Genomic DNA, 13,623 nt, shown 5'->3' on the forward strand with positions numbered 1-13,623 from the left:
TTACAATACAAGAGGTGAATACAGTGCTGCTGAAAGGTTAAGGACAACTTGAGTTATTGTCAGTGCTATACAAGTTCTAAATATGTGTTTTAAAGGTTGCCCCGAGGCATCTGAGGGTAGAAGGGTTGTAGGTGAAGGGGGAATTATGTTATGAAAGCTTTCTGGGTAAAACTGGAACACTCTGCTCAAATAGGTCAGGAACAGTATAGACTTTAAGATGACAAAAAGGGGGACTGAGGACAGAATTGTAGGTTTAAATATAAGAAAGAAAATATTTGATTTTTAAACAGATTGCAAGAAAAAGATAAAAGTATTGAAGTGTCTTTAACTGCGGAACATGGGCCTAAGGAGGAAAGTGGGGCAAAAGGTCCAACAATAAGGGAATAAGATGGGGGACCTAAATTGCCTTTGGCTGACTTTGCTTTGGATTGACCTCCCCCAATCTTAAGAATTGCTTACCAATATGTATACAGGATTTCCCTTAAAACTTCCAAAGAAAAATACAAACAAATCTCTTTGTATGCCTGTATAATTACTGAGCTACCATTCGGATATTTTTCCATTTAGTCCTATTTTTTCCTTCTTTCATGTAGCTTAAGCCTACTCCATTATCTATTATAAACAACTGATGAACCTAACAGCAGTTGTTCCTCATCTGACACACTCCTACATCTTTGAAACACCATGTACACTATCAATTTCCATCTAAACCACCTTCCTCCACACAGCGCATATTAAGTCCCCTCATGTCAGCACACTAGTAATATGCCTAAAGAATAGACTTGCGTTTACTGTGGCTCATCTAACTGAGCTGGAAGGTCTAATGCTCCTCTCAGACCACCACAACTCCAGAGCTACCAAATCAAATTATCTCATTTTTAGAAAAGCATAAATGGTGTGTGTGTGTGTGTGAAATAATTATTGGAATGCAATCATCAGAGGGCAAACGACAACCTCCAGTTTATAGCTAACTCTAATAGGCCTGGCATGAAGAACTGTATCATATCTGTATTGCTGCATCATACCTTATCAATGGCCAAGATGGCTAGAACTGCTGGAATTCATGCACACCGATGCTGTTAAATAAATAAATAACACCTAGAGGGTCACAGGTTTCTCATCCCTACTACAGGCTGATTCCAGAGTACCCTTTCTCTATTTGAAAAACTACTTTGAAAAGACATCTGTACTTCCTAAAAAATCACCCTAGCTTCTTCAGTCTAATGAAACATTGTCCACACATATACATACAATTAATTAATTCTGAAGTGCTCTTTTCTGCAGCAGAAATAAACTTATCATGGTCAGTCCTGTTTTGGGGGTAAAAATGTGCCTGCGTTAAATAAACACCAATTGGCCATGTGTTATGATAGAGAGTAGGAGAAGATCCATAACAACTGTGTTTCCGCCTTTGGATTATATGGTCCAAATCCTCAATAAAAATGTATTGGCAGTCTGGCTTCCTCTGGGATGGCCACCTAGTGGCTGGCTCCATAAAATTAAATTGACTTTTTTCTTACTAAGCTTTAGCTTATAACCATTCTCTCCTTTCTTGCCCACCTGCCAAGATGTCTGTTTTGCAGTTATGTCCCCAAAACCCTCCCTCTACAATTTACTGCTAATTCATCAAGTGACTCGGCATGTTACTTATTCTGTAAGCTCTTGCCAAAACGATTATTTTGGGCAGCTGCTTGGGAGTTGAATAGAAAAGAAGGCCTTTATTGTTTCATATATGATTTCTTGGCATTTGCACAGTTTCTGACAGGCCACAAAGAATGCGAGTGAAAGTAAACCTTCTAGAACTCTACTCTCAGGTTCTGGTTCATATTTGTTTTCTAGCCAGATCTCAAGCTTCTTACCCATTTCTATTTCCTTCTATCATCTTCCCATAAACAGCTGGAGCTACTTACTTTAGCCCCATTCTCTTGGTATAATCACCCCAATCCTAGTTGTTCACTAATTTCTTTAATACAGTAATTTCTTTGGGAAAAGGCATCCAGGAGATCCAAGAGCCAATCAAAGATCTCCCACTATAATCTCTGGTCTGGCCTCAAGAAATCAGAGGAATTGTCCACCCAGGTAGAAAAGGCCAACACACAAAAAAGTAGCTGGACAGAGGTGTTACCACAGGATCTGCCAGAAAGCCAGTTGTGATTTTTTTTTTTCTGTCAGATCTGGCACATATTTTCTGGTGTATCTACGGAACTCTTGATCCTACCGCCAGTTTGAGAGGGTTTTGCCCTCACTTCAATCAGTCTGTCTGACAATCAGTCAGTCAGTCAGTCATTCAATCACTCAATCCCATAACTACCCTCACATCAAATGTAGATCTTAGGGAAAGAAGGCTCTTTAATGTCAAGGAAACCCTTCACCTCCTGATGATGGATTATGATTCCATATTTATTAAGAATTTCTTCATGTAGTGTAAAATGTCATTAGAGCATAATCTGTATAATAAGGATACAATAAATATCAAATATGGTATGTGTGAGGGGAGGTATCCACCACAGCACTCATCCAGAGTCCCTTCTAGGTGCCAACACTTCTTGGTCCCAGGATCAGTACATGGGCTGCAGGAGTTGCCACTGTTCTTCTATGGATATCCCACTGAAATCAGGTTGATGGGTCCTAAAATCACAATGCCCTTTTCTCTTTTAACTGAATCTCAGTTAAGAAAGAAAAGGTTTGGGCTTGGCTTCAAGTTATGGGAATAGAGAAATAAATTTTCATACATGTGAAATTGGATGAAACTCCTTTAGCCTCCAATGAAAAATGATAAATGATAAAACTGGTCTAGAAAACACCAGGATTGAAGTGATGGAGCAAACAATAATGTAACATATGATTTAAGATATTATAGTCAATTGATAAAGGAAATGATTATAGAACAAGTATTTGATTAGACTATAGAACAAGTATTTGATTAGATAAAGGCCAAGTATATACTTAAAGTAAAACAAATCACAGATTGGATATCAAAGTTTGGTTCCAGATATCACATGCATGACCAATTGCCCTCAAGGCAATCCTCCAGGAATCCCCTCTAATGGCACAAAGAGGACAAGGTAGGCAGTGGTTCAGGGAGAGGTCATAGTTAGATAACCCACTACTTTATTAAGGAGAAAGGGCAGTATTTTTGTGTTTGTGTTTGAAAGCTGCTATACCAGGGCCATCATGTTTTATATGAGAGCCTGTCATCACTTTGTCATCCAAGCTATTTAGCTATCACTGAACCTGAAGGATTTCTTGACTTATCAGCTGATTTCCTATATACATATTGTTGGGTTTGCTAATAAACATTCTACACATCTTAATGTTATAACCTCTAAATTGTAAGCAAAAGTAACTTCAGCTGAGATTTACCTCAAAAATGGCTCCAACATAGGATGGCACAGTCAATCAGAGGGGTGACAAATGGCCCAATGCTAGAACATTAGAGCTAATATACCTTCATCCATTTCTGTTCAGAAAATGTTTATCTCCTAAATGCACTTCAAAACACACATAGACACATAGTTGTAAATGGGTCAACAAAGACATTATTTTCCTCAGGAAAATGGTTATACAGACCACGGTAACTGCTCCCACATTGATGTTTGTTATACACAGAGTGTAGCCATAACACACACATGCATAAGAATCCAAGTTCTGAAGGTCATAAGGCACCTGAGAAGCATTCTCTACTGCATATGCTGGGGGGGGGGGGGATGTTGTTTTGGGGAACTACTCTGAAAGGCTTGAAATGAATAAAGAGCCCTTGGCATGACAATCACTGTATGCCGCGAAAAGATTAGAAGAAAGATTTCTCTTTTCCTTTGTTTCTCTAGAATCAAGGAGAGGGATGAAGTACTAAGCAGAAGAACACACACATAAGTCTGTTCAAGAATCCTGTAAGACCTTCCTGACATACTTCAAACCAAAAAAAAAATGGATCAACATAGAAAATACCCAATGGAATATCCATAGTGGAACTGGGTCAAGCCACACTGGTTTTTACTGAGACTTTGGAGTAGGAAAGACATGAAACCAATAAATACACCTAGAATACTGCAACACTTCAATTGTAGAAATGATCTGTTTTTTCCAAAGGTTTACCAAGAACCAGAAGCACAAGACACACACCTAGGGTAAAATCCAGTGAAGTCCTTGTGCTTCTGGAAGAACATCTTCAGCAAATCTCAAAGAAGGAAGATTTCCCGCTCTATGCTGAAGGGCTTGGAAATCCTCCAAAGGATTCACATAAAGGAAATGAAAGAAAAAGAGCATCTATTGTGGCAGTGTGGGCTTTCATGTTGGAAGGAAATCATTTTTCCTGAAATCTTCTGATAGGCTTTTTCCTTTAGCCCAAGGACCCAGCGGGAGTTTGGCATTAGAATTAAAGAATGGTGAGTTCACACTTCCATACAAATTGTATTTTTTTCCTGGTTCTTTATTTCAGCAGTATAATGGGAGTTGAGGGTGATTTTGTGGCTAAATACCTGAAGTCAAAAATACCTAGTGATGAACTGAAAATCACCTAGATTACCAGTAGATCTGGATCGACCTTCAAACCATCCTTGAGGACATTCAGCCTCTTGTCCTAACATCAGTGCATAATGCTCTCAGTAGGGATCATTAATGTACAATTCTGAGATGACCTCCCCTGCATCCACCAACCTTGGTTGGACCATAAGCCACCTGTGATTCCTGTCCTTGACATCAATGGAAGTATTCTGCTGTGTTCTATGAGGTACAATATCCAGTTACCAAAGCAAATCATTACGATTATTCATTGGAAAATCAACTCTTTTCACATACATGCACCTCATAAAGCTTTGAGCAGATAAAGAATCACCCTATGCCTGAACCTATTTGGGGGATAAGGTTCAGCACCTTGGTTTGCTCCATTAAAGTTCAGACTAAAATCTGAACCAAACGTATCTTAACAATATACCTCTAAATTAGGTCTATGGAAATCTTCAAAATCTGTTGGGCTACACTGGTCATCTCCACAGCCTAAGAAGAACTGAGCCCTCAGTTTCAATTGCTTTTAGTTGTGTTCTTCAGTGTACTTTTTTTCAAATGACAATGAAGTTCAGTGAAAGGACAACTGGATGGATTCATGACTATAACAGCAATAAATATTTTGAGGGAAGAACAATTGCCCTTGTACAAGAGGTACTTCAGGCAGAGGCTAATTTAGTTACAGAAAATAGATAAGAAAAGCTCCTCAGCAGCTTGCAAAACTAGCACCTCCAAAGGTAATCATACCCCAGACATCACAAATGAAATCATATGGTTCTTCTTTTTCAGTCATCCATCTTCACCCATTATTTCAATCATTCCTGAAAGTGAAGCCAACAACAATGCCTGAGCTTTCAATGTGTACTGAAAGAAATGAGGGAAAGTTTTTTTTAGCAATTGACTATAATTGACCAGTGCTCCTAGCAAAGCTAAATAATTGGGGGGGAAATTCTCAAATACTGTTTTAAGTAGCTCAGTCAAATGGTAAGATGTCAGCTCTATTTTAGTAGAAACTCACAAACCTACCTAATCATTAGACAAAATGTGGTGTGCGGAATCTTCAGAAATCCCGGAGTTGTGGCATCTGAAGATCCCCCCTCCCTTTCATAGAATCATACAATAGTAGAGTTGGAAGAGACCTCATGGGCCATCCAGTCCAACCCCCTGCCAAGAAGCAGGAAATCGCATTCAAACCACCCCCGACATATGGCCATCCAGCCTCTGCTTAAAAGCCTCCAAAGAAGGAGCCTCCACCACACTCCGGGGCAGAGAGAGAGAGAGAGTTCCACTGCCGAACAGCTCTCACAGTGAGGAAGTTCTTCCTGATGTTCAGGTGGAATCTCCTTTCCTGTAGTTTGAAGCCATTGTTCCGTGTCCTGGTCTGCAGGGCAGCAGAAAACAAGCTTGCTCCCTCCTCCCTATGACTTTCCTTCACGTATTTGTACATGGCTATCATGTCTCCTCTCAGCCTTCTCTTCTGCAGGCTAAACATGCCTAGTTCTTTAAGCCGCTCCTCATATGGCTTTGCTGCCTTGAAAATAAACATTCATCCCATCCAGAAGAATATCATTGTCTGCTCACTATACAACTTAGGTAAGTCTGACCATCACCATAATTTCCCATTTCAATTGAGTCATGCCCTCTACAAAAGCAAATATCACATTCAAAACTGTAGTGAGCTTAGTGAGCTTTCTATTCATGCTATTATTGTGTTCTCTTGAAGGACACCAAAATGAATTGTTATCTTGTGATGATTAAAACATCTAAAGTGTCTTACAATCTTTGAAAAGCTTATCTGTTTCATTATGGTGTCTTTCAAGTTCACAGTACCCATTCTACAGATGGATAAATGAAACATTGATGGCTACCAGCCAGTTCTTTCAAACAAACAGCCACACATCTCTCAAAAGAGCAAAATGTCATGCAGTACAAAACAGCTCAAATGGTTTTTACATATTGTTGTTCCTTTGGCCTAATTATGGCAGCGTTGTAGTCCACTATGAACCCATAGGGTTTAGGCTAAATCCTATGGTTTTTCATTAAATTTAGGGAGTGGGTACCACAAGAACACAATGTAAAGAAGCATAAAAAACCATATGGTTCCATCCACTCCAATGGATGGGCCTGGCTTACACGTGAGAGGCATCCTCATTTCTATGGCTACTGGAACACAAGCACAACCATGTTTTGTCTTCAAACAATCTAGTTCTGTTGTTTAGACCAACAGCATGACTTCAGAGAAAATGCACCCAGATCTACTCCACCCTGTTCCACCTATGTCTGGCAATTTCCTTTTTCACCCTCTCAAGTCATCCTGCCTCTCCATTTTATCTCTTATGCCAAGGCCAAACATCCTCAGTCCTGGCTTGCAGAAGATGGATTTCAGGAGGGAGGGAGGGAAGGGAAGCCAAGAGCTGGTCATTTGCAATGATGAACATGCCCAGGGCGGCTACTCTTTCTTGTCCATCCCTTCCTTCCTCTCCACACACACACACATCACAGAGAAGTATTTTCCCCTTCAGGACATTTCTCAGCCACTTGCTCACTTTTACACCCCCTCCCCCTTTTCATTTCCGCTCCCAGTTGATTCAGCAAAATGGACTGCTGCAAGATTACTGCTGCATTCCTGCCCACAAGATGCCTGTCACCACCTGTCTTAACCGCAGTCTTGCCATCTCATTGGGCCTGTCACCATCAGGATCCATCCAAGGCCTCTGGAGCGGGTGGGGAGGATTGTGGAGCTTTCATAATGCAGATCCCTCCTTTCCCCCTCCCAGTCAACTGCCATAAGCTGTGCTTCTCTAAGCCACCATGAATTGATTGTACACTTTCCCTGAGCAAGGAAAGGGAGCCAAAGGAAGCCAGTGGCTGGTTCTCAAGGGAGGCTGCTGGCCCATCCCTGGGGAGGGCAGGCTGCGAGAGGGCCGGAGGGAGATCAGGGCCCAAAGGAATAGCCCAGCCAAGGGGTCGGTCGGTCTCTCATCATCAGGAAACATCCTTTGAGGGGGGACGATTGCCCCAGCTTTCCCTCGCCAACACACACACCAGAGAAGTCGACTGCTGTAAACCCTGTTCTTCTAAGCCACCTCTTCCCCTGAGCAAACGAAAGGGAACCAAAGGAAGTCAGATTAGAATCCAACCGAATGGCCCAGCCAAGCTCTGTGTGTGCGTGGGAAGGGGAGGGGGGTCCTTAACCTACTCGCCCCACCGAAGGCCATTCCGCCCTGATCCACCTGCTGCTGCCGCCGCCGCTGCTTCTCCTCCTCCTCCTCCTCCTCCTTCTTCGGCGGGGGGCTCAGGCTTCCCCGGCATCACCGCATTATGGTGCGCGCGCGGGTCCGAGGCGGGTCCCCGAAGCCCACGCTTCCCCCGAGGCTCGGCCGCCCCAGCCCTCTCCGCGCCACGCCGCGCCCGGACAACCCATTCCCTCCGGCGGAGGCGCCTCCCGCCGCCGAACCGGGCGCAGCGACGGCATTCCTGCTCGCCCTCCTTCCTTCCTCCCCCCTTTTCTCTCTCTCAATCCTTCTGTTACCTTCGGTTGCATAGCTGTGATCGCGCAGGAAACTGTTGTTTATCTTGCGGGTATCAATGTCCTCCTCCATTGACAGCGGGCTTACTTTTGTGGGAAGGGAGAGCAAGCAGGCAAGTATCCATCATCGCCCCGCCACCACCGGGATCAGCGGAGAGGCGCCAAGGGGAGCAGCATGCTCCTGCCTCTCTGCAAAGGAGTGGGGTGGGGGGAATCAAACCAAAGGGGGGAAATGTTTTAAAAAAGGCAAGCAAGCGAGCTTTCACCTCCTCCTCCTCCTGCGGCTGTGGCAAAGGTCCAAATGGCTTTCTCTTCCTGCCGTTGGCGCGAAGGTGCCGGGCGCCTCCTCCTCCAGCCGGGGATGGGGAGGCGCAAGGATGAGGTCCACGGGGCCTTGGGTTGCTGCGGGGGGCGCGGGCGCGGGTGGGGCGCGAGCAGAGCCAGGCCCAGGCCCAGGCCTCCTCTCGGTCCTCCTCCGGCTCCCCTGGCGCCTCTCCCTCTGGCTCTCCCTCGCAGGGCGGCGGCGGCGGCGCAGGTCCCGATGCCGAGCGAGGCGGCTGCCGCAATCCCGGCTCCCAGGGCGCAGTGCTGCCGCAGCCGCGCCGCCTTCTCCTCCTCCTCCTCCTCCTCTCCCTCCTCAACAGGTTCCCCCGCTGGCCCCGCCGCCGCCGCCGCTCTCCTCGGCATGCGAGACGCCGCCGGCCCCGCAAGATGCTCTCCTCCCAGGCTCTCCCCAATCTCTCTCCTTACTCTCTCCCTTCGAGCCTTCCCTGGCGGTGCGGAAGGAGGAGGAAGGGCTTGGAAGTCTCTAGCTCTCGCTCTCGCTCTCTCCACCTCCTTCTCCCTCTCTCTCTCTCTCTGCGGCAGGCTTGGCTGTGGCTGACTGCTGCGAAGCGCCGGGACCAGCCACCGAGCGCTGCTCCTCCTGCTGCTGCTGCTGCTGCTGCAAAAAAGAGCGAGTCCTAGGGCTTGTTGCGGCAGCGGCGCTCTGCTGGAGCCTGCTGGTGCATTAAAACCCCGAGGCTCCTCCCATACAGCTCGGCTTCGGCCAACCGCGGCAACTCGGCCCCGGCAGCGGCGGCGGCTGCACTGCGGTAGCGCTTCCCAGGGTCGCCTCCCCGGGAGAGGGAGAGGGAGAGGGACGGGCCCGGCCGCGGGAGGGCCAAGGGCAAGGCCAGGGCGGGGGAGCTGGGGGCGCGGGCTGCCGGGGGAAGGCGCCCAGAGAGCAGGCTACGCGCAACCAGGGAGGAGGCTCCAGTCCTGAGGAAAGGTAGCCCCGGGGGCGCGAGCAGGGAGGGAGGGAGGGACGGGCAACGCTCACCCGAAGGGGCTTTCTTTCTCCCCCCTTCTGTCCTCCTCTGTACGCCCTTTTTACCTTTCTCCCCTCTCCCTCTGCTCCCCATACATCTCCTGCTGGAGACGGGAATTTCGGACTGCAGTTGTGCCCGGTGTTGATCGCGATGCGCTGGAATTTGGGCACCGGGGCTCTTTTGGGGGCGCAGGGGGGGGGGGGAGAGCGCCTGTTGCCTGCCCGAGGCGTTTCCATCCTTAGGCTGCTATGATTTTCATATACAGTGCAACCTCCATTTGTACCTTCTGGGCGCTTCCCCACTCATCTTAAGTAGCTGAGGAACTTGAAGGAGAAAGGGTTTTACAAAGCCATCCTACATTCCAGGGTAAGTTCTTGAGTAGGACACAAACCTCTATCTATGAGAACCAACTTGGTGTGGTGCTTTGAGCCTTAGGCTGCACCTCTGGAGGCCAGGATTCAAATCCCCACTGAGCCATGAGGACCCACTGAATGGGTGACCTTGAACAGGCCACACTCTGTTGGGTTTCATCCCTGGACTGCCCAAGTTTCTTGTGTCATTAAGCTTCCAGTCTTCAACTACCGGTAGTAGCTAGTCTAGATTCCTTCCCCCACATTCCTATGCACGTTTTTCCCAAAAAGGGCTTTCTCTTTCCTCCTCCTGCTAGCCACTGTCTCCTCCCTCCTTTGATGATGTAGTAATGGAATTCTGTGAGGAAACTTCCTCTAAGTCAGTGGTTCTCAATCTAGGGTCCCCAGATGTTTTTGGCCTTCAACTCCCAGAAAGCCTAACAGCTGGTAAATGGCAGCAATTTCTGGGAGTTGTAGGCCAAAAAGACCTGGGGACCCCAGGCTGAGAACCACTGATCTAAGTTTAATTGCCCTGGGATAGCCATATGGCCATTCGCCGTTTTTACAATCTCTTCTACTTTGCCTTTCTCCCTGTGAGGATGCACATTTTGCCTCTCTCTAGGCAAAATGTAGCTGCATGGACTTTTTTACTTTTTTACCTCTTTAGAAGATCAGACTTAGTAAACTAGTTAGCTCCAAGATCTTTTCTATCCAGAATGTATTTCTTTTACTCCAATATTTTTGAACCTCAAGTTCTGACTCTGCAATCCTAAGATCTCAAGGAATAGAAGCTTATCCCAGCTCATAACACATGAGTTTCTGCTGGTTATGAAGTTTACTCCAATCACTCCAACTGAGGGTTATTTTGAGCCTAACAGCTCAGATTCCCCAACAAAGATGGGTGACCTTGGGCAGGCCACACTCTCCTCCAAGGAAGCCATTGGTGCCCCTGCCCAACAAATCTTGACAAGAAATCCCTGCAATACCTTCATTATAGAATCACAGTCGGGTCAGGAACAAATTGAAGGCACACAACCACAGGACTAACATCAATCAAGCATCTAATAACAAATAGAATGGCAAATACAAGTCTCACATGTGGTCTAGTTCAAAAATATAAAAACTTCCTCTGAGTCTGGCATGGTTTTGAAAATTGATGCCTGTAAGATTGGAAAGTAGTGTTGGCCATAGATATTACCATGCTTGAAAGTAGAAGCAAAAATGAAGCTCCACTCTGCTATTTTGAATCTCATTTTTTAAAAGGTCAAGACTGGGGGAATAAAAAATGGTACCCATTTTGGGTTGCTGTGAGTTTTCTGGGCTGTATGGACATGTTCCAGAAGCATTACCTCCTTACGTCCCACCCACATCTATGTGGCAGGCATCCTCAGAGATGCGAGACCTCACACCTCTGAGGATGCCTGCCATAGATGTGAGTGAAAGGTCAGGAGAGAAGCCTGTACCCATTTTGTAATTGATACACAGCCAGGATAAATAGAAACCTCCTACTGAGAGCCCATGGTTTTATGCCATACCACTCTGGTACCCCAGCAATAGTAACCTTCCTCCTGGGTTCTTTTAGGTGGATGACAACCTAGTAATTATATACTAGACTGTTATTTAACTAGAGTCAGAGTGGTATAGTGTTTATAGTATTGGGCTAGGATTGAGGAAACTGTGGTTCAGCCTCCCATTCTGTCCTGAGGCTCAACAAGTGACTACAGACTATCTGTCATTATCTGTCAGCCTGATTTATCTCACAAGGCTATGAGGAGAAAAACAGGGAGGGGACACATATACATCAAGCAGCAGGAAAGGCATGACACATTAATGGAAATTAAAAACCTGAAGGCATGCCTACTTACAAAGAACATATCCCCTAATATGCAAGTTAGGAAATCTATTCTGGAATGTGCTGGGAAAGGACATTGGGGCATGGATGATCTTGCCTGAGGACAAGCACTGGCTCGTTCTGTATCTTACTTCCTGTCTGGCCTACCTATATTTACAAATAGCTATAAAAACATAATCATTATCTGGTGCTGTCTTTTCACAGGGATGCAGCTAGTCCTTGAGAACTGTTTTTTCATTCTGCCCACCAAACATTTTGCTGTACCTCACTTTTCTCTGCTTAACCTTTATTCTAAAAAAAAAAAGGTTACTGTAAATTTGATAAATTTGCTGAGTAAACAGTGTTTTGGTTGGTTCTAATAAAGATATTACATGACACTGGTGTTTGGGTTATCTTTTTCTCTGATGAAGCATTTTTATCACCTTGAATGACCTGAATGAAAGCTTGCAAATAAAAACAACAAACAAACATGATTACTTGGAATATATGGTCTTCCATTGCTAACTTAGAGCATTCCACCAGTCAGAAAAGAGGGGAACCTAAAGTCTACTAAAATGTTCTCTCTCATTTGTTCTTTGCACATGTTAACATTCTGCTATTATTTAAGAATTTGTTATGTTTTATTATTTCTATATTTCCCAATACTTATTAATTATGGATTACATCCAGTGTAGTCCAAACTAGAGTAAATCCATGGAATCAATGCTATTGATATAAGTGTTCTCTTTCAAATTTCAGTGGCTTTATTGTAGCTAGAATGGAAAAAAAAATTTAGCCCTAAGATTTGTTTTCCCTTATAAATTAAAACATTATTATATCCATTATAAATGGGACACTGGTCAATTATCAAATTGCCTATCCTGCTTCTGAATTTATAATACACATTCTAGAGGAATAGTAAGCACGATTTTATTGTAGGCTGGCTTTACTCAGTCAAATTAGCCGTTATTTCATTTTAATTTTTTAAATAAGCTAACAAGAACAAAGACTGAGCACTGTGTCATTTCTGTTTCTACTTGTAGCAGAAGCATTATTCTGCAGTTTTGGAGCCTGAGGGCCTAGTATTGCAGTTTGAATGCAGTTGACATCTTAAAGGTTTTCACTTGGCCTCCACATGTAGTAAAACTGGATGATTTGATCTGAAGTAACGTGTGTATCCCTCGCTTAAGAAAGCACTATTTAATAGATGTGGTTGTCATAAGTTGACAGACAACATGAAGATACTTTTGCACGGAAAATGTGGAGAAATGCTGAGGAGTCAGGTTGGTTAGGTGGAAGCCCCAGCTCACTAGTGGACTGTTTGTGCTATTACCAGTTACCAAATAATTAAAATGCATCACTTCTTTGTTCTTAAACTTCTATGATCACATTTGAAACCATGCTTGGTAAAAATGTAAAAGTTTAAACCATTAGTTGGAGGCTGTTTATTTAAGAAACACTCGTGTGTGTGTGTGTGTGTGTGTGTGTGTGTGTGTGTGTGTGTGAAGTCTTGCAAGAAAACTGGAATGTTTGCCTTAAGTCAGAAATTATTTGAAGGACCACCACAACAAATAAGGCCATAGTGAGAGCCCACCTTTCTGAATACAAAACTATCTGTGTGGGGAGGCAGAACAGTAACAGCTATCAAGGTGGCCAAGTGGTCAATGGTGAGGCTCTCTTGACTGGCAGCTCAAATCTATCAGAGGAAGTTCTCACATTTTCTGTGGAGCAGGTACAAGGAGCGCTTCAGACTAGCCAAGGATGCTGATGTCTTTACACCAGTACTTGAAATAAGGAGCTGTTTCAAGACATCCTGTAACCGTAGGTGTGGAAAACAATTCAAGTAAAGAAACTCTTGTCTGACTATGTACTGAAGTGTCCAAAAGCTGCAGCACTTGAAGCTCATAGTCAGAAACACAACAGAACTTATGGGAATTGGCCTATACCGAGACAATCCATTGCTCCATTTTAAGTCAGTACTGTCTGACATTGACCTGGAGACACTAGGGCCAGAAACTGGTTATTGTCTGTCACAAAGCAACTTGTCCTCTACTATGGTCCTTTTGATTAAAACTTACTTTATTTGGTTGAAGATGTCTT

The 13,623-nt window shown here is 44.6% G+C and overlaps 1 protein-coding gene across 4 annotated transcripts in view; it reads right to left on the bottom strand.

Annotated features, from left to right (window-relative positions):
• Window positions 1–13,623, bottom strand: part of ppp2r2b (protein phosphatase 2 regulatory subunit Bbeta) — a 283,974-nt gene that overhangs the window by 174,582 nt on the left and 95,769 nt on the right. The window contains exon 1 of one of the 4 annotated variants that reach the window (XM_003224095.4): window positions 8,036–8,720. The exons of 2 other annotated variants lie outside the window; for them this stretch is intronic. In XM_003224095.4, the coding sequence (XP_003224143.1) occupies window positions 8,036–8,105 (70 nt within the window). In that variant the 5' untranslated portion in view covers window positions 8,106–8,720. One more of the 4 variants, XM_062970419.1, reaches the window with a different exon arrangement.

Source organism: Anolis carolinensis, chromosome 2 (assembly GCF_035594765.1).
Source record: "Anolis carolinensis isolate JA03-04 chromosome 2, rAnoCar3.1.pri, whole genome shotgun sequence".
In the NCBI taxonomy this organism is placed as follows: Eukaryota; Metazoa; Chordata; class Lepidosauria; order Squamata; family Dactyloidae; genus Anolis; species Anolis carolinensis.